This window comes from Panthera pardus, unplaced genomic scaffold (assembly GCF_024362965.1).
Source record: "Panthera pardus isolate Hobbes unplaced genomic scaffold, ASM2436296v1 HiC_scaffold_24, whole genome shotgun sequence".
In the NCBI taxonomy this organism is placed as follows: Eukaryota; Metazoa; Chordata; class Mammalia; order Carnivora; family Felidae; genus Panthera; species Panthera pardus.
This window is the reverse complement of record NW_026526810.1, coordinates 105,542,839-105,561,974: the sequence shown is the minus strand read 5'-3', so window position 1 is coordinate 105,561,974 and position 19,136 is coordinate 105,542,839. Positions and strand designations below refer to the sequence as shown.

The following is a 19,136-nucleotide window of genomic DNA, read 5'->3' as shown; positions in this document are numbered from 1 at the left end:
CATTTTTGAGGAGTGGGGAGGCTGAAGGGAGTTTAGTTTTTTATAAGAACAGGATGAACAGAGTAATAATGAAGCTATTACTTTATCTGAGTGCTATGGCAAATTCTTCCTGTTCAAAGGCAAAAAAGTGGTGTCACTAAATTTTAGAGAACCTTAGAGTCCTAGTGAAGAGCAAATAGAATATGGAAAGAGCATCTGCCTGTCATGCTTAAGGCAGCTGTCCCTTTGTCGGACTGTTTGTGCTTCAGGTCAACTCATCTGCAAGTCTTCATCAGATGAGACATCAGGTTTCATTGCTACACTTCCTTCTAAGAAGGCATTGTAGGACAGAATAAACCTAAGACTTCAAAAAAGCTCTCGTGATAAACAGATTTAGAACCAACTTGAAAGGGCTCTCATTTTTCACTTGCAGTGGGAAAGTAAACCTCTGTAGATACTGGCACAGGCTCACTGCTTCTCCAGTGCTGATAATAAAAATACACCGAATACTACTCTGATCTTCTAAGCCCAAATGTTACCTTTGGCCTTGATAAACCTCTCTAGGCTCCATCAGAGTGGAACGAGAACACAAGTGCATCAACAGAATGATGTAACCAACTGGTGGGGAAGAAATCAAAACAGCCCTTAGCAGTATCTGTGGACAGCACTTCTATCTCAGAGCCCTGATCACTAAGGAATCCCTGAAGGAAGCCAGTGACAGGAAAGGAGGAAAGGAACAAAATTGTCTCCATACACCACACCATGCTAGATGCACTACAGATAGCTGCTAATCCTCACGTCCTCCTGTTACTGTCATCCACACATTTCAGAGGAAGAAATCCAGCAAAATTAATAGTTCTGTGTAGGACAAGCCTCTGAGCCCTTTGCTCAGAGGTTCACAGAAGACAACGTTAGCACGAAGGTAACATTTCAACAGCATGAAGGTTCCCCATTCTGCCACTGCTGACTTTTTTTTTTTTTTAATGTTTGTTTATTTTTGAGAGAGACAGAGACGGAATGTGAGTGGGTTGGGGCAGAGAGAGGGGGAGAGAGAGAGACACAGAATCCAAAGCAGGCTCCAGGCTCTGAGCTGTCAGCACAGAGCCTGACGCGGGGCTTGAACTCACGAGCTGCGAGATCATGACCTGAGCTGGAGTCGGATGCTCAACTGAGCCACCCAGGCGCCCCCTGCCACTGCTGACTTCTACTCACAAGGAGCTCTGACCTTCCAAGCTCCCAGCAAGTCAAGAGAAATAGGTTCAAAAGGGGGCTGACACCCGGGAGAGTCTACTGCACCACAGGTAGCCCACTGGCAGAACAACAGAGTTTGAGAAAAGCTAAGGACCTATTACTGTGCCTTTTTTCAAACTGTCCCTGAATAGGATGGCATGTTTATTATGACTTGTCAGGAATAACAAGTCAGTGAAATGTGGAGAAATACAAAGACTCAGAGATCTCATTTAACGCTGGGAGGATACTAATACTGGTGGCTTTAAAGCTATAGACTCAAATATCATACGTGACAGATTTAGCCCCACACAAAGGGAAGTTCTGGCATTATAAAGGGATGTGACTGCTAATCCTTAGGACCTTAGAAGGGTACTAGAGAACCAGCTTATTGAAAACAGTGGCAGTGTTGCCTGAAGTCTACATTAGGAAAAGAAGGCCAGTTACTTCAGGCCACTTGACGTAAGAATTTCTGTTACCTCTAAAATGTGATTTGGGTAATAACCTTCGAAGAGACTTATTTAAGGTAAACTCATTTTTTATTTAGTGCCATTTAACTGCCAGAGGTTATACAACCTCCAGAATCATGTGTCCTGGAGGCCTGTAAAAATCTGCTCTTCTTAGACTCAGTATCAAGTTGAGTGCATTAGGGCAAGAAATCCTACCACGCAGAGAACACGTATTTGTTGTAGTTCACATCTTCTGAGTCTGAGGAGGCTGCTTCAGTCAGGGCTCCCAACACCTCCTTCCTCCCCACCCAGTTCTCTGAGGCAGTGAGGAGCACAGCTGACGAAGACCAGGGCAGGGAAAGTGGCATTGGCTTGAGGACAGAAGGTGAGCCAGCCAGGCCAGTCATTTCAGACATGTCCATCTGACATGTACCAGAGTTAACCTCAAGATCAAAAGATACAAACATGGTGTCAATAGATGCCTTTGCATGAATGTGATTCTTGAGTAAAAAAATCTAAATATAGAACTCAAAACTTTAGGGGCACCTGGGTGGCTCAGTCAGTTAAGGGTCCGACTTCAGCTCAGGTCATGATCTCACCATTCATGAGCGCGAGCCCCACGTCGGGCTCTGTGTTGACAGCTCAGAGGCTGGAGCCTGCTTTGGTCTACTGTGTCTCCCTCTCTTTCTGCCCCTCCCCTGCTCATGCTCACTCTCTCTCTCTCTCTCTCTCTCTCAAAAATAAACATTAAAAAAAAAAATTTGAGAGGGGAAGGGAGGGGAAAAAATGTTAAAATTTAGTCCGAGACATGTAACCAAGATGACTTGCAGCACCAGTTTAACTTCCTTGCTAGTTGGTGTTCTAGCTATGTCCGTCCTCTCCTAAGGAAAACAGAGTATCACTGTCTGAAGATAAGCTTAGCAATGTATGCCCTCTGAACCAAGCTCACATCAGCCCTCTACATGCCTCTAGATCACGGTGAACCGGCTCAGGCCTTCTCAGATGGACCGCTGGCTGACGGCACCCTAACAGCCCAGTTCCAGCACAGGCAGGATCGAGGGAAGAGGAGGGTTCCTCTGGCTTCACAAGACACAGCAGTATAACCATTTTCCCTCATTCAGAACAAGACTGTTGAGCTTATCTGGAAAAGAGATCTGCCATTGTCAACATGCTAACAAAACTTCAGCCTGCTCCACTGTATAACCTCAGGAAGAGACAGTGACAATCCCTGGGGATAAAATACTGCTCTTCAGAATACGTGATCTTTTTTAGGTTCTTGATATTCTACCTTGTTCCAGAAAGGATTTAAAGGGCAACACATCAGGCTAGTGACTACAGCATTGCCAGTTAACAACGGTTGTGATGTCCAGCTCCCTGCCCCAGACCCTGGGCCGGCTTCCTGGTGAGTGTTCCCAGGGAACCTCAAACCAGACAGACTGCATTCCAGACCACTCTGAGCTGAAAGCAGAGCGCACACAAGATGGCCACAGGAAGTCAAGTGCCACAGTAGATGCAAAAGGAAGAATCCTTGCCCTCCAGCCCCTAACTTCCTAAGAGTCAAGATCTGCAACCAAGTTCATTTCCTGAGCTTGTCCTATCTCACGTGCTTTCCAGGAGTATTAAATGAGATAACAAGGAAAAGCCTACACATGCTAAGGATTACGTATTAGTTCAGTTGGGTGAAGCACCTTTGTGGTTTGTCTCCCCACCCTACCCTTTTCCTTGAAACTGATGGTGTAACCTAAGACTTCCCAAAACCTGTTTGTAATAGGACTATGTCATTTTGATAAAATCAGTTTCTGGTGAGAAGTAGCAAACACACATAGGTCCACTGATTTCTCATTGAAATGGCTCCTATAGAGTCCGGTTCTCACTCACAGTTTGAATCGTCCACATCTCCTATAAAAGAATATAAAGGCAAAGCCAATTAATCTTGGAACACCAATTCTCAGAAGCCCTAACCACAATGCCACACGCCCTGCTGTGACTCAATTCTTGGGTCACACAGGAAGTAGTTTTCTACTTCTTTTTCTATTCAGTAATTCTGGTCTCTTGGCAGGGGGTAGGGAGCCAGGAAGATTTGGTCTATCTTCTCCCAATCTCAGCATTACTCACATCTATTATATTAATACACCCTTACTACCAAGAGAGTCTGGTCATTAAGAGAGAGGGAGGGGCACACCTGGGTGTCTCAGTCAGTTGAGCATCTGACTTTGGCTCAGGTCAGTATCTAGTGGTTTGTGGGTTCAAATACCATGTCAGGCTCTGTGCTAACAGCTTGGGGCCTGCTTTGGATTCTGTGTTTCCCTCTCTCTGCCCCTCCCCCACTCACGCTTGAGCACTCTCTCACTCTCAAAAATAATCATTAAAAAAAATTTTTTTAACAAAAAGGAAGAAAAAAATTAACTCAAAGACTAAATTATTTAAACCAACCACAGTAATCCCTTAGGTTCCAGGACTTTGAACTGTGCTATGTTGGATGTTAAAATAAATAATGCAACAGCTCTCTAAAGTAACTAGAAGCCAGCCTGACTTGAAGAAGCAGTCACCATCAGGGACTCAGGTCCTGATGAAGAAACATAGGTTTCGAAGAGGGGACAACAACTGGCTGTTATCACCTACTTTTACATTTAGCTTAAATAAATTCATCAACTAGTAGCCTAATACCTTGTAAGAGTTAAACAATTTGATATATGCCAGTTACTCTGAGTCATACATTCTCAAAAATCAGGAGATCAGCTGGCTTCTGAGGAGCCAATCATTTTTTTTTTTTTTTTTTTTTTTTTTTTAGGAGCCAATCATTTTGAGAGAAAGGAAACAGTGATCTGGGAAAATCCCATGGGGCATGATTTGAATGAAGTTACAGGAGAAGGCCAGGATGCTTGCCCCTGTCTTCCTTCAGCACAGGCGGACTATGTGCTTCCTGTGTGCCAGGCTCTCTAGTAAGTCCTGGGGATGTGGAGATGAGGTATGGCCACAGATTTCAACGAGCTCCCAGCCTGGTGAGAGGACAGTCCAGTGCTTACTGCTGTGAGGCAGCCGGGCACTGTGTGTGAAGGGAACAGAGGAAAGTGCTGACTCAGACCCAGGAAGAGCCAGGAGGACTTATCAGGGGCACTAGCTGAATCTTGAAGGCATTAGCCAGGAATAAAAGGGGAAGGGGAAAAGGCTTACCAAGCAGAAGAGGCATATAATACCTTCAGCCCTAGAGAACAATTCACAATTCCCCTGAGCCCAGGGTTCCTGGGAGGATTGTGGAAGGAAAAGGCAGGAGGAGGCAGAAGAGGGGGCAGGGCCCAGAACCCAAGCAGTAGGGTCAGGAAGTGAGAAATCAAAATCTACACTGCAGATCCAGTGTACTGAGGGCCTGAGGGAAATGGACTGGCCCGGAGAAGAGCAGCTCCACAAGGGGACTGTAAAGATAAAGCAGTAGATTCCAGCAATACTTAGAGGGGGTGTGGAAATAAAGGGCCTGCCCTGCAGCTTTCTGGCTCTACTTCTAAAGATGAGAAAGACACAGGGGAAGGGAGTGGAGATGATGAGGTCAGTTCTGGATAGATGGCCTTGAGATGTCAGAGACTATCCTGTTGAAAACACACAGAAGCAAGTACAAGGATCAATTCTACACAGTGTTCAATGATGAATAACATCACTTCTGATGGAAGTGTATATACTGCCACCAACTTTGCAGAACTGCCAGGGGGAAAAAAAAAGCCTGAATCTGACCAAGGATCTAGATCCAATTATCAGTTTATAGGAAACACAAAAGAACACATCACAGGACACCACAGGGATGTAATCTGCAAAATTCAAACAGATTATTACACAGACAAATGACCTAGTTTCCTCCACAAATACACCACAAGGAAGAAGAAAAAGAAGATAAAGATCCCAAGTCAAACAAACTGTAAATAAACATCGCAAAAAACTTAAGTCTGTCAAACAATGTCGACATTAACTGGTTTAAGGGCAGAGACAAAGGAAAAATAGACTTAATTTTCCCTGTTTATAAGGGGAAGACTCCTGGCTCCCTTTTGTTTCAGAAGTTCCTTCTCTGTCCTTTTCAAATGCATGTAAACGTTTATAACATTAAATAAGCCTCTTGTCAATCTCCTACCCCAGGAATGTTTCCCTCAACGACTGGAAATTCAGAGGCTAACTTCTGTCAGCACAGGGGGTGGGCAGCCTGCCCCAATTTGCTAAAATACCTCCTGCCTTAGGATATGAGAAGTTTGTTTTCCTCTGGTGGTTGTTCAAATTTCTATGATAAAGTTAGGATGAGCTCTGACAAATGTTACTGTCAAATCCTCTAACCAGAGGACTAGTTATTATTTATCTTGAAAACATGTAATGGGCTGCACCTGGGAGATTTCTTTATCTTTGCAATCTCTTAGCAGATTTCCTGATTGAATGCTTATTCAATAACTGCTTTCTCTACTACCTTTATGGAAAGGTTCTCTTGGTTGGGAGGAGATTTATTATTATTATTATTATTATTATTATTATTATTATCATCATCATATTTATCCAACACTGGGCATTTGATATTCTTTTAGGTATGATAATAGTATTATTGTTAAATTTTAAAGAATTCTTATATTTTGAAGATATCTAATGAAGTATTTGCAGATAAAACAATAGGATGTCTGTGATTTGCTGTGAAAGGCATGGAGTAGGGTGATTGCCATGTATTGATGATTGATGCTTGGGCAACAGACACGACAAATGCACTATGTCACTGTATCTACTTTTGTTATGTTTGTACACTTCCATAATAAGAAAGTTAAAAAGAATATACACATGGAAGCCAGCTGGGATACAGGTTTGGAGCTGAGAGCAGAAACAAGTGTTGGAAATAAAGCTTTGGAGGCATCAGCATACAGGTGACAGAAAAGCCATGGGAATGGACAAACTGCCAATTGAGACAACATTAAACCAAGAGAATCAAGGGCGGAGAACCCATGAGGAACACCAGCATGTAAAGGGGGGGTAGCAGAAGATCTAGCAAAGCAACCAGAGAGCTAAAACCAGAAGAGAATGGTGTCTGTTTCAATAAAGGTGTGGCAGACAGTGTCGAATAAAGGTGAATGTTGCAGTGTCTACTGTGTTAGGAAGTAGGAGGTCTGAGACCTCGGCAAAACCAGTTTCATTGCAATGATGGCTCAAGACCTCAGATTATAGCAAACTGCAGTGTGAAAGGGCAGCAGAGAAGCCAGGATGGTGGCTCGGAAGAGAAACAACTGGACAACAGCTGGAAGGCTACATAAAGACCAAGGAGGATGGCAGGACGGTAAGATTTGCAGAACAAAGGGAGGGAAGGGATAATTGTTGAACAAGAACACTCAAAGGTCAGGAGAGATGGGATCTAGAACCCAGGGAAGTGGTATGACTGTTAACTTGTCCAAGATCTGTCCTTCACTTCTTCTGCAGAGACAGAACTTTAGTTGGGAGCATGACCTCTTAGAATGGAGACTAAACTCGGCATCTTCCCTTGTTCCTTGGTGTGGCCATGTGGCCCTTTGGGTCCAAAACGATAAGCAGAAACATCCTGCAACTTCTTGGGAACTTCCCTTAAGGGAAAGCACAGAGTTCTCCCTTTGCCCACTTCTGTCCATTCTTGTGCCCTGCTGCCAGAAACAAGGCCACACCATCTGGGACCACTAGACAGAGGCCTTGCTGGTAACACAGCAAGGTAAGAATCTAGGTCTGAACTTACAGAGCGGCCAAACCAGCTCTGGACTTCTCTCCAGATTCTGTTTACTGGAGAGTGAAACTATTTTTCTTAAGCCATTGTTATTTTGTGCTCTTTTCACACGCATCTCCCTAATACTGTTAGGACTGTATCCCTCATCCTCTGAGAGTGGGTCGATACAACTAATTGGGGGATGACAGGGAGAAGACCTGTAAAGGAGTCCATGCCTTAGTTGGAAAGACAGGGCCATGAGGATTATGGGTAAAGACTCGAAGTATCTGTCATGGGAAATGAGAGAGGGAATACACTAGGAACACACAGGACTTTAAGAAATAGGAGACCACCTACTTATGATAGTGCCATGGAGTTTCTTTGGCTGCTGCAAGAGCTGAGAAGACAGCTGACTGCACCAATCCAGCCATCAGGTCATATACAGCAAGAAACGAGATTCTCAACTACTTCTGCTGATTGTAGGGGCTTGGGAAAGTTTCTCGAAGTCTTCAGGACATACTTTACTTTTTTTGTTTGTTCATTCTCAGCTTTGATTTATAGAGCAAAACAGTGTGCTAAGAAGCCAAAAAAATTCTTCAAGCACGTGGCATTTTTATGTCTTAAGAGAAGCTACAACCTTGTTCTTAAAAAATAAGTTAGAATAGAATATGAATTAAGGCTTCCTTTAAATTGTGGTAAAATACACATAAAAATATCCATTTTGGGGGGTGGCTCAGTCAGGTTAGGCGTCTGACTCTTGGTTTTGGCTCAGGTCATCATCTCACAGTTCGTGGGTTTGAGCTACATCAGGCTTTGTGCTGACAATGTGGAGCTTGCTTGGAATTCTCTCTCTCCCTCTCTCTTTGCCCCCCCCCCCACTCTGTCTCTCTCTCTCTCAAAATAAATAAATAAAAACTTTAAAAATATATTTAAAAAATAACCATAAAATTTTTTTTTAATGTTTTATTTATTTTTGAGAGAGAGACAGACAGAGTGCAAGCCAGGTAGGGGCAGAGAGGGAGACACAGAATCTGAAGCAGGCTCCAGGCTCCGAGCTGTCAGCACAGAGCCCGATGCAGGACTCAAACCCCCAAACCACGAGATCTGACCTGAGCCAAAGTCAGACGCTTAACTGACTGAGCCACCCAGGTGCCCCTAAAAATAACCATTAAAAAAAATTTTTTTTAATGCTCACTTATTTTTGAGAGAGACAGACAGAACTCAAGCAGGGGAGGGGCAGAAAGAGGAGACACAGAATATGAAACAGGCTCCAGGCTCTGAGCTGTCAGCACAGAGCCTGACACAGGGCTCAAACTCACAAACCATGAGATCATGACCTGAAGTCAGACACGTAACCAACTAAGCCACACAGGTGCCCCTAAAAATAACCATTTTTTTAAAACATTAATTTATTTTTGAGACAGAGAGAGACAGAGCATGAACAGGGGAGGGTCAGAGAGAGAGGGAGACACAGAATCTGAAACAGGCTCCAGGCTCTGAGCTGTCAGCACAGAGCCCGACGTGGGGCTCGAACCCACATACTGCGAGATCGTGACCTGAGCCGAAGTCGGACGCTTAACCGACTGAGCCACCCAGGCGCCCCAAAAATAACCATTTTTAAGTGGTAATAAGTACATTCATATTTTTATATAACCGTTTTAACTACCATCCACCTCTAGGATTCTTTTCATCTTGCAAAACTGAAATTCTGTACCCATTAAACAATATTTCTTCATTCTCCCTTCCCCCAGTCGCTGGCAACCACCATTTTGTTTTCTGTCTCTATGAATTTGATTTCTCTAGGTACCTCATAAGTGGAATCATACAGCATTTGTCTTTTTGTGACTTCTTTCACTTAGCATAATGTTCTCAAGTTTCACCCATGTTACAACATATGTCAGAATTTCCTTCCTTTTTTAAGGCTAATATTCCCTTGTATGAATACCTTCTTGTTATTGTGTATAATGCTATGGACATGGGTCTATAAATAGCTCTTAAAGACCTTGCTTTCAATTCTTTGGGGTATATGCCTGAAGTGAAATTGCTGGGTCACATGTTAACTTTATTTTTAATTTTCCAAGGAACCACTATATTGTTTTTGACAGCAGCTAAGTTATTTTACATTCCCACCAACAGTGCACAAGGGTTTCTAATATCTCCACATCCTCACCAATGCTTGTTAGTTTCTGGGTTTTTTGATGCTGGCCATTCTAACAGGTATCATTTGTTCTTAACAAATTAAGAATGACACTATAGCAAGAGCATAGCACAATGTCTAGAACATGACAAATGGATCAAACAACTTTGAAACAAAACGTGTAAGTTAAATTCTTTGCTGCCTTTATAAGACTGGTTATACGGATATTTGCCAAATCCCAATGTCTTTAAGAGATTTGCCTTTATTCATGCACACCAGTGATATATGCTCTTGCCACAGCATATTGCTAAGCAAATTACTAATTACAGAACAGCTTCATCACCTTCCAGAAAGAAACCAGTGCCCACTGCCAGCCACTCCCCATTGCCTTCTCCCCACTAGTCCCTGAACTAGTCTGCTTTCTGTCTCTATGGATTTGCCTATTCTGGACAATTCATATAAATGGAATCATGCAATGTGGCCTTTGTGCCTGCTTTCTTTTACTTAGTATAATGCTTTCAACATTTACCCATACTGTAGCATGAATTAGCAATTCATTCCTTTTTATGGTTCAATAATACTCCATTGTATGGATATAGATTTCTTAAAACAATGCAGATCAGGGGCACCTGGGTGGCTCAGTCGGTTGAGCGTCCGACTTCGGCTCAGGTCATGATCTCACGGTTCATGAGTTCGAGCCCCACGTCAGGCTCTCTGCTGACAGCTCAGAGCCTGGAGCCTGTTTCAGATTCTGTGTCTCCCTCTCTCTCTGACCCTCCCCCATTCATGCTCTCTCTCTGTCTCAAAAATAAACGTTAAAAAAAATAATAAAATAAAATAAACAATGCAAATCTACCATAAAAATCCATATTTCTGGCTTTTCTTGAAAAATTGGAGAGAAGCATAGAAAGCCCTCCCCCCCTTCCCATGCAGCAATCACTGGCTAGAGCTCAGTAATGGCTTTTGTTCCCTGAACATTCCAGATACCTTTCTGTCTCTGAGTCTTACTGTTTCATCTGACTAAAATGCTCCCAGATTCCTTTCTTCACCTGCCAAAGGTCTGCTCACATGACTCCCTCTGAGTAAGGCCTCTCCATCTACATATGCAATGTTTACTTAGTATTCCCCACTCCTTGCTTCATTTATTCCACAGTACCCATTACCATCTGACATACTGTAGATTTTACTTATGTCTGTTTCCAACCACTCTTCATTAGAATGAGCTCTAAGATAACAAGGATTTGTTCTGTTCACTATTATATTCCCAGTATCTAAGCCTTAGCAGTACTCAAATTTTTTGAATATAAAAGTTAGTGAATGGGGGCTCCTGGGTCTCGCGGTCAGTGAGTTCGAGCCCCGCGTCGGGGTCTGGGCTGATGGCTCGGAGCCTGGAGCCTGCTTCCGATTCTGTGTCTCCCTCTCTCTCTGCCCCTCCCCCATTCATGCTCTGTCTCTGTCTCAAAAATAAATAAACGTTAAAAAAAAAAAGTGAATGAACTTGTTAGTTTGTAGGGACTAAAAGCTGTTTTTTTTTTAAGGTTTATTTATTTTTGAGACAGAGGGCGACATAGCACGAGTGGGGGGAGGGGCAGAGAGAGAGGGAGACACAGAATCTGAAACCAGCTGCAGGCTCTGAGCTGTCAGCACAGAGCCCGATGCAGGGCTCGAACCCATGAACCGTGAGATCATGACCTGAGCCGAAGTCGGACGCTTAACCGACTAAGCCACCCAGGCGCCCCTAAAAGCTGTTTTTGAGAAATAAACCTGAGAGGTGCCTGGCTGGCTCATTCAGCTAAGCATCCAACTTTGGCTCAGGTCATGATCTCACAGTTTGTGGGTTTGAGCCCCACAGAGCTGCATCAGGCTTTCCACTGTCAGCAGAAGTCTGCTTCAGATCATCTGTCTCCCTCACTCTCTGCCCCTTCCCCACTCAAATGTGCTCTCTCTCAAAAATAAACATTAAAAAAAAAATTTTTTTTAAGAAAAAAAAAAACCAGGGGCGCCTGGGTGGCCCAGTCGGTTAAGCCTCCGACTTCGACTCAGGTTACGATCTTGCGGTCCGTGAGTTCAAGCCCCGCGACCAGCTCTGGGCTGAAGGCTCATAGCCTGGAGCCTGCTTCGGATTCTGTGTCTCCCTCTCTCTCTGCCCCTCCCCCGTTCATGCTCTGTCTCTCTCTGTCTCAAAAATAAATAAACATTAAAAAAAAATTAAAAAAAAAAAAAAGAAAAAAAAAACCTGAAAATGATGTTTGAAAAGCTTTGATGCATACTCTATATTACTCACATTTTAAGTTCGAGTTTTAGCAAATGTATACAATCTTGTAACCCTCTTTAGATATATACTTAAGATCTAGAATATTAAAAATGATTTTTAGGGGTGCCTGGGTGGCTCAGTCAGTTAAGCGACCGACTTTGGCTCAGGTCATGATCTCGCGGTTCGAGCCCCGCGTCGGGCTCTGTGCTGACAGCTCAGAGCCTGGAGCCTGCTTCGGATTCTGTGTCTCCCTCTCACTCGCCTCATCCCCCCCACCCCCTACTTGTGCTCTGTCTCTCTCTCTCTCAAAAAAATAAATAAAATGTAAAAAATAAATTGTTTAAAAATAATTTTTAAGTCACAGTAACACATTACTACAGTCAGGTATGCCTGGAACTTGAAAATATCTTTAAAACTTGAGGTTCTTTTCCCAAGTCACATTAAGGAACATGATGGTTCAGAAATCAAAGCACCAAGAGAACAGGGAGTTGCTAAAATCCAAAAAGATGAAGATACAGTCCTAAATTAACTTACGGCCAAAGAAACTGTAACCTAATGAGTTATATTAACTTATAAGAAGACTGTGTCAAGTACTAGGGAAAAAGCAACCAAAAGAACAAGAATTTATCATCAAGGGCCTAGAAAGAGGGAGGATTTTGAATATTGCAGTCCACGTGGCAATTTTTTCCTCACTGGAATATGTCAACTAGGTATCAATCAGGATCTCTAAGCTGCAAGCAACAGAAACCTATTCTGGCTAATTACAGCAGAAAAGCAATTTATTCAATTTGGGCAACTCCCAGAGTCTTTAAGAGGGCCAATATCTGCTTTAAAGGCCATATTACCAGGAATAAAGCCTCCAAAAGTCATACTGCTGGATGGTCCAGGAAAGAGCCTATTGCTACGGTCACCTCCACTACTGGGAAGAGGAACCGCATGCAGCTGGCATGGCTGACCCCACCAAGACTGGACAGAAGCCACTGCTAGCATTGCTACCACCCCTGCCCATCACAAAATTAACTCTTTGCTGCCCTTTCTTCTTGAATCTCAAGTCAAAGTTTAAGATGGGTGCTTCTGTTCGTGGAGCCTAGGTCAAGTGCCCACAACTCTAGCTACCATGAAAATAAGGCAGAATGTGGGTGGAGAGAAAGCTGAGGTAGATTAGGGTCAAATTATGTGGAAGCTGTCCTTTTGGTTGACACGTGGAACACATAGCACTAGGGGCTGAAGCGCAGATATCAAAATGTAAAACTATTAAATGAGAGTGTATTAGAAAACTGTATCTAGTACAAGCCTGAGATTTCACTGTTTATTATAGGGTCAGGCTACATTTTAAACATATGAGGCTTTAAGTCCAATTTAAAGAAAAACACCAAAATGAAAAATATGGCAAATTAGCAAAGATAGTATATGAATGACAGGACTGAGAAGCATGGATGCATGTAAAACTAAGCCAAGGAGAAAGTCTTAGCTCACTCTGGTGGCAGCAAAGAATGTGAACCAAGGAAGGCAAGAATGGGACAAAAGATATCATTGGAAAGTTATAGTCAGGTGTCAGGAGGACACAAGTACAGCAGTACCATTATGCTGAAGGACTCTAATCATTTAGGAGGAAAAAAAACAAACAAACAAGACTTTGTGATCAACATGTAAGGCACAAAAGGGAAGAAGCAAAGGATTGTGATGGTCTTAGAGTTGGACTTGAGTAAACTGGATAACGAGTGATAGCATGAAACAGACAGTGGAAAGACAGCAGGAGAAGTGTATCTGAGGGAGAAGATAATGAATTTTGTTTTGAACAAGTTGAGTTTGAGACATCTGTGAGAGGGCGGGGGAGGCTCCTTAGAACAAAATTGGAGGAACACTCGGGTCAATATTTGAGGGTTGGGAAGGAGAGGAGGATCCCACAGAGGAGTCCAGGAGTCAATGGAGAGAAGAGACTCAAAAGGGAATAGTGTCTGCTAACAGAGTATTTCCAGAATACAGTGGTCAGTTGTACAATAGAGAGGTCCAGCAAAATAAAGGCTGACAAATCCGTGGGCTTGCTCAAGGTAGTTTCAGTGGAACAGCAGGGTGGAAGCCAGGCTCAAGTAGCAGTATTATACAACTAGACTCATGAATGCTGATTTTCTCTACCAACCACTGAAAGCAAATACACACCCCTGAACTCACACACCAATCTGTACCAAATGAACAGCTCTCGTACTTCAGATCTTCACGTGAAGCAGCTACCTCGGGCCCTCTCTCGTTCTTCCTGAAGCAGACCAGATTCTTGGGTCTCAACCAAAGAGATTTCTGTTCTGATAGAGCACCAAATGGAACAGGAAGAACAAAGGTCTCTAGCCTAGTTGAGGGTAATCAGAGTAGCTCCCACATGGCTTCCTGAATAAACTCTGGGACTCTTGGCTTGGTCACAGTGGCAGTTAATTTAGATGGTTGTTTCAGTGGCGGAACCTCCTTTCAGTGCCACAGCTGAGTCAAATTACCTAATTACAATGATAAAGGCCGAAAACTTCATCTCCGTTTACAGCTATCTTCCCCCCACAGAACACTCCTTTAACCTCTGAAGAAAAAAGGGGCAAATTACCATGGCTGTCAGAGCTAACCAGAATCAGGAGCAGAGGTACCGCATCTGAGCCTTGCCAGAGCAATTGCCTCTTCATCTCTCTCAGGCTCTCCTTATATACTAAAATAAGTGGTTACCTGACAGAGGAACCATTATTGGTGTCCTTACCAAATCCGGGAAAAGGGAAAACCAAAAGCAGACACTAAGTCAAATACATTCATTCAAGAAAACAGAAGTTTGACCAATGCTATGACAACACCAGCAGCCTGTGACAGCAGACTTGAAAGCAAGGAACAAAGGGATTTGTGAACGTTACCTTTCCATGAGTCTTCTGTCCCCTCAAATTTGACCCATGCTGCTTCTTCGAAAGTACTACTTTAGTACTGTTTCACAATATAGCAATGGAAACTTCTCATGGTTTCTTTCTCCAACATATTTTTGGAGATTAGCCAAAACCACATGCTGGAAATCTGCTGAGTGCCACAATCATATTAATATGCAATGAGATTCTATTTTGGGCTGCTGTTGATACTGGCCTTCCAGTCTGCTACAGGGTAAGGATATAAATTGTAAAACTGAAAATATCTGAAAAAATTAAAGGGAAGACCAAATAAACCGAAGCTTCACCATCACTGTAGGGTGAGCGTTTACAGAGGAGTTATTTGAGGGAGTAGTATTTGAGGGAGAATGGCCTTTCCCAGGTTGGAGTGGGAAAATTCCATGAGCTAGGACAGGAAAGGTCTACAAAGCATGAGTAAGGGAAGCTGCTATAAATGTGCCCTTCCCTTTCAATCAGCAGCCTCAGCTGAATATTATAAATGTGTCCCGTGTCAGAGGCTGAAATGGATTCATCAGTCTCTTAAGGTAGAACTGAGCACTGAGCAGGCAATTCGAGCAAGGCCAGGCCCAGTTCATCAGATGGGCTGCAGAGGTTTACCCAGTATTAAAAACCAGCGATCACCAGAAATTGTTGTCTTCAGTGTAAAACGATGCCTTTAAAAAGGGTTTGGGGCACCTGGGTAGCTCAGTCATTTGAGCGTCTGACTCTTGATTTCGGCTCAGGTCACAATCCCAGGGTCCTGGGATAGAGCCCCACACACATCAGGCTCTGTGCTGACAGCGTGGAGCCTGCTTGGCATTCTCTCACTCTCCCTCTCTCTGTCCTTCTCCCACTCACTCTCTCTCTCGCTCTCAAAATAAATAAACTTAAAAAGGGATTTAAAGGGACAGTATCCTCATTTATAAACAGGAATAGAAACTTCTTCCCTTTATGACATTAAAACTAAATCTCAATTTATCTTTAATCTTCAGTGATGAACCTGGAGAGTTATTAAAATGATCAAGAAAGAGGGGCACCTGAGTGGCTCAGTTGGTTGAGCATCTGACTCTTGGTTTGAGCTCAGGTCACGATCTCACGATCTCAGGTCATGAGTTCAAGCCTCATGTCAGGCTCTGTGCTGACAGAATGGAGTCTGCTTGGGATTCTCCCTCCCTCCCTCTCTCTCTGCCCCTTCCTGGAGGGCACACATATATGCTCATTAGCACTTTCTCTCATTCTCTCAAAATAAATAAACTTTTTTAAAAAATGATTAAGAAAGAGACCCTATTGAAGAAGAAACTTTAATTATTTAACAGAGGAGAGTTTTGAGTATTCAACCAAAGACACCATATCTAGACGTAGCCAGAGGTATATGAAGTACACCTCAACTCAAGGTGATTTTGGTGACTTCATTATTCCTCTGTTTTAGGAGATGATCCACCCTAATGAACTCAATGATCAGCAGAGGAGATTTCAAAGCAAGAGTAGGGAAAGGAGTTGTAGTTCACCTAGATTCCACATGATTATCTTCAGGACCTACAGCTCCCTGTTGCCATGCATTTTGCACTTACAGCTTCAGAAAAGATCTGTGAATGGTCCTAATGTGAATGGAGGAAATGACCTTAAAAAGCAGCTAGAAACATTCAGGTAAAATAAAAGGAAGAACATTCCTCCCATTCAAGTTGGAATTTGATGCCTTCTTACCAAAAGAAGTGTTCTCTATTACTATATAGCATTTATCTGTGGGTCATCTTCAAGAAGTTTAGAGTACTATCCTAATCACACAACTGCAACTTTACTGCGGATTACCTGGGCACTTGTGAAAATGCACATGTCTGGGTCCCACCACAGAGCCAATAAACCAGACTATTCCATGGAGGAGCCTAGGACCCTGTATTTTTAACAAGTAACCCAATCTCTGTTTCTCTCTCGCTCAAAAATAAAAGCAAACAAACAACAAAACAAGCAACCCAAGTGATTTTCATAATCAGGGAAAAGTTTGAGAAATACTGATCTAAGGCTCTGCTTACAGTAATATAAGGCTATTCATCCTGGGGAGGAAACAAATGACATGGAGAGAGGAAACTGGCTAGACTGATGAATCAGAACCGCCTCATGACAGAATTAAGAGAACTAGAATTTGAGGGGGGAAAGCTGAGCGGTTAAAGCTGGAGCGAGCGTTCTTAGCACTGCTTGGTAGCCACTAAGCTTGCTCCAGGTCCTGCGTCACTCCACCTCCTTGCCTTCCACACACAGTTACTCTCTTTATTGCAACAAGACTGCCTGAAGACTCCCGGATAGATCCTGAACTGCAGATGGAATCCAAGGGAGGATGAGAGATGCTTCCCAAGAACACAGCGGATACTCGGCAGTCCCTGGATATAAGAGGAGACTGAACTGGTCCGTTACCGGCCATCACAGACATCTCAAATCCAGCTACTTACCTAAACTGGAGAGTCTTTTCATCAAGCCAGCTTCTCGGATGGCAGCAGGACCACGTTCCACTCCTTTTCTTTTCTGTCACACAAATTACACATTTAGATCTGAGGTCAGAGGATTGGAAATAAGACCACTTTATTTCACAAAAATACAGAAATTTGCTAATTCTATACTTAGTTCCCAACAGATCCCTCTGAAAACCTGTGACAGCATTAGCCCTTCATTTTATTTTCACCTGAGGACTGCTCATTTCAAACACTTGCAGGGAAAGAGGGGAAAACAACTATTACTGGAATCCCATCAACCTTCCAAGCCCCAGGCTGTGGGAAGAACAAGCAGAGGCCAAGACAGGGGAAGGGGCTGAGCCAGGTCAGGATCCGGCGGCCGGGGGGTGTGTGAGTGTGGCTGGCAAAGGCCTGAGCCCGGACTTCTAGAGCGGTGAGCTCTCCACGACCGCAGGTTTCCTTCATTGATCAAAACAGCCCCTCCCGGCCTCCCGCCGCGAGAGCCGGCAGCGCCAATTTCCCCGCCAGTGAACGCTTTCTGAGAATAGACCCTGAAGCCTTAAATCCTCGGTCGCTCTCTTCAACCTCTTCTCCCTCGATTTTCCACCGGGTATTCTGGCCGGTTTCTCCCCCTTCCAGCCCCTCCATGAAATCCTGTCCCTCCTCCCCTCCCCTCCAACACCCCAAGCGGGTCCCACCACTTTCTCGCTCCTCCAGGGGAGGCCGCAGAAACCCGCCAGCCCGAGGCCCCCCGCCCGCAGCGCAAACAGGATGCCCTCCATCTCCTTCCTCCCTCCCCATCTTCTACCAGGGAAAACCCCACGTGCTCTCCCGGTGCCCAATAGCGGGAACCCACCACCTCGTGCCCCTCCGTCTCTCCCCATCTTCTCCTCGCCTCCCCGTCCCTCACCCCACCCCCGCTTTCTCCAGGTTCTGCCCCACGGTGCCAGGTCCCGGTTCTCACCTGTCCCTGTGAGAACGGGGCTCCGATCACAGCCACCGAGTGAACCGACTTCTTCAGGACGGAATGCACTCGCGTCCGGAGGAGACGCGAGAGGCTGCTTCTCAGGGACATGACCGGCAGCGCGGGACACAGATGACCTAGAAGCTACTTCGTGCGGCTAGCCGTCTTAAGTGAGCGCAGCCGCTAGGCGCCGAGCTTACCTACCCGGGCGCCAGTTGCACCGCCCCGCCCCGTGACGTTACCACCGCCCGGCCACGCCCCCACGCCCCCTACCAGCCCCCCTCACACCTTCCCACAGACCCCGCCCACTGTTCCTCAGGGCCTAAACACGCCTTTGATGACGTCATCCAGCCCTGGCTGGGACTCTCCCTCCAGGGACGAGCCCCTACAGCTGACACCAGGAGGCTTGTGTCGGTGTCTGGCCAATAAGAACGCAGTCACGGGCAGGTGTGTTCCTTGGCGGGAAGCGGCCAGCACCCTCGAAGTTAGCGAACTTGCTAAACACAGGAACCAATTCGAAAGCTCGCAGATCGGGACTCTGTTCACACAAATGCGTGCCGCTCAGATGCCAACTCTAGGGAAGGGCTGCCTGGTCTGGGTCTGGCTGGGCTGGTCTGACCCCACTTGAGTGCTCCGCCAAAACGAAGCTACCATCCATCTCCTCTGTTCCATCTCAACTCTGGGTCCAAAAAACAAACTTACCCATCTTTGGGTGTTGAAGGTTAGGAAATCAAATGTAGACTAGACCTCTCTGGGTCAGGCATGTCAATAAAAATTCACTCTCCTAGGTATTTTGGATGGGGAGGTTAGGATTATACAAAACAATTACGTTCCAGATGTTTTCAATTCTTTACCTGAATAACGGGAGCACTGGTTATTAAACACCAAACAATATATCTAGATTATTTCTAAATTTGGGGGAGGTTAAAGAGCTGAAAGTAACTACTCAGAGTTTTAATAATATTTTAATAATAACCAACTAAAGTTCCAAGAACATTTGGCCTACTAACAATTCCATAAATAAGGGACTATTTTAAAGACGAGAATACAACATCAGATCACTTTCCCAAAGTCACATAGCTTGTAAGTGCCAGAGCCGTGTGACTCCAGATTC

At 44.4% G+C, this 19,136-nt stretch overlaps 1 protein-coding gene across 2 annotated transcripts in view; it reads right to left on the bottom strand.

The window, feature by feature from the left end:
• The window catches only part of ARG2 (arginase 2), a 31,230-nt gene extending 12,981 nt beyond the window's left edge, over window positions 1-18,249 (bottom strand). The window contains exons 1-2 of one of the 2 annotated variants that reach the window (XM_019451458.2): window positions 18,023-18,249; window positions 17,059-17,131 (exon numbers count right to left, since the gene is read on the bottom strand). In XM_019451458.2, coding sequence (XP_019307003.2) covers window positions 17,059-17,131; window positions 18,023-18,133 — 184 coding nt within the window. In that variant the 5' untranslated portion in view covers window positions 18,134-18,249. Of the gene's footprint in view, window positions 1-17,058; window positions 17,132-17,756; window positions 17,856-18,022 lie in introns of those variants that run through there. The other variant, XM_019451456.2, reaches the window with a different exon arrangement.
• Window positions 18,250-19,136: the final 887 nt, after the last annotated feature.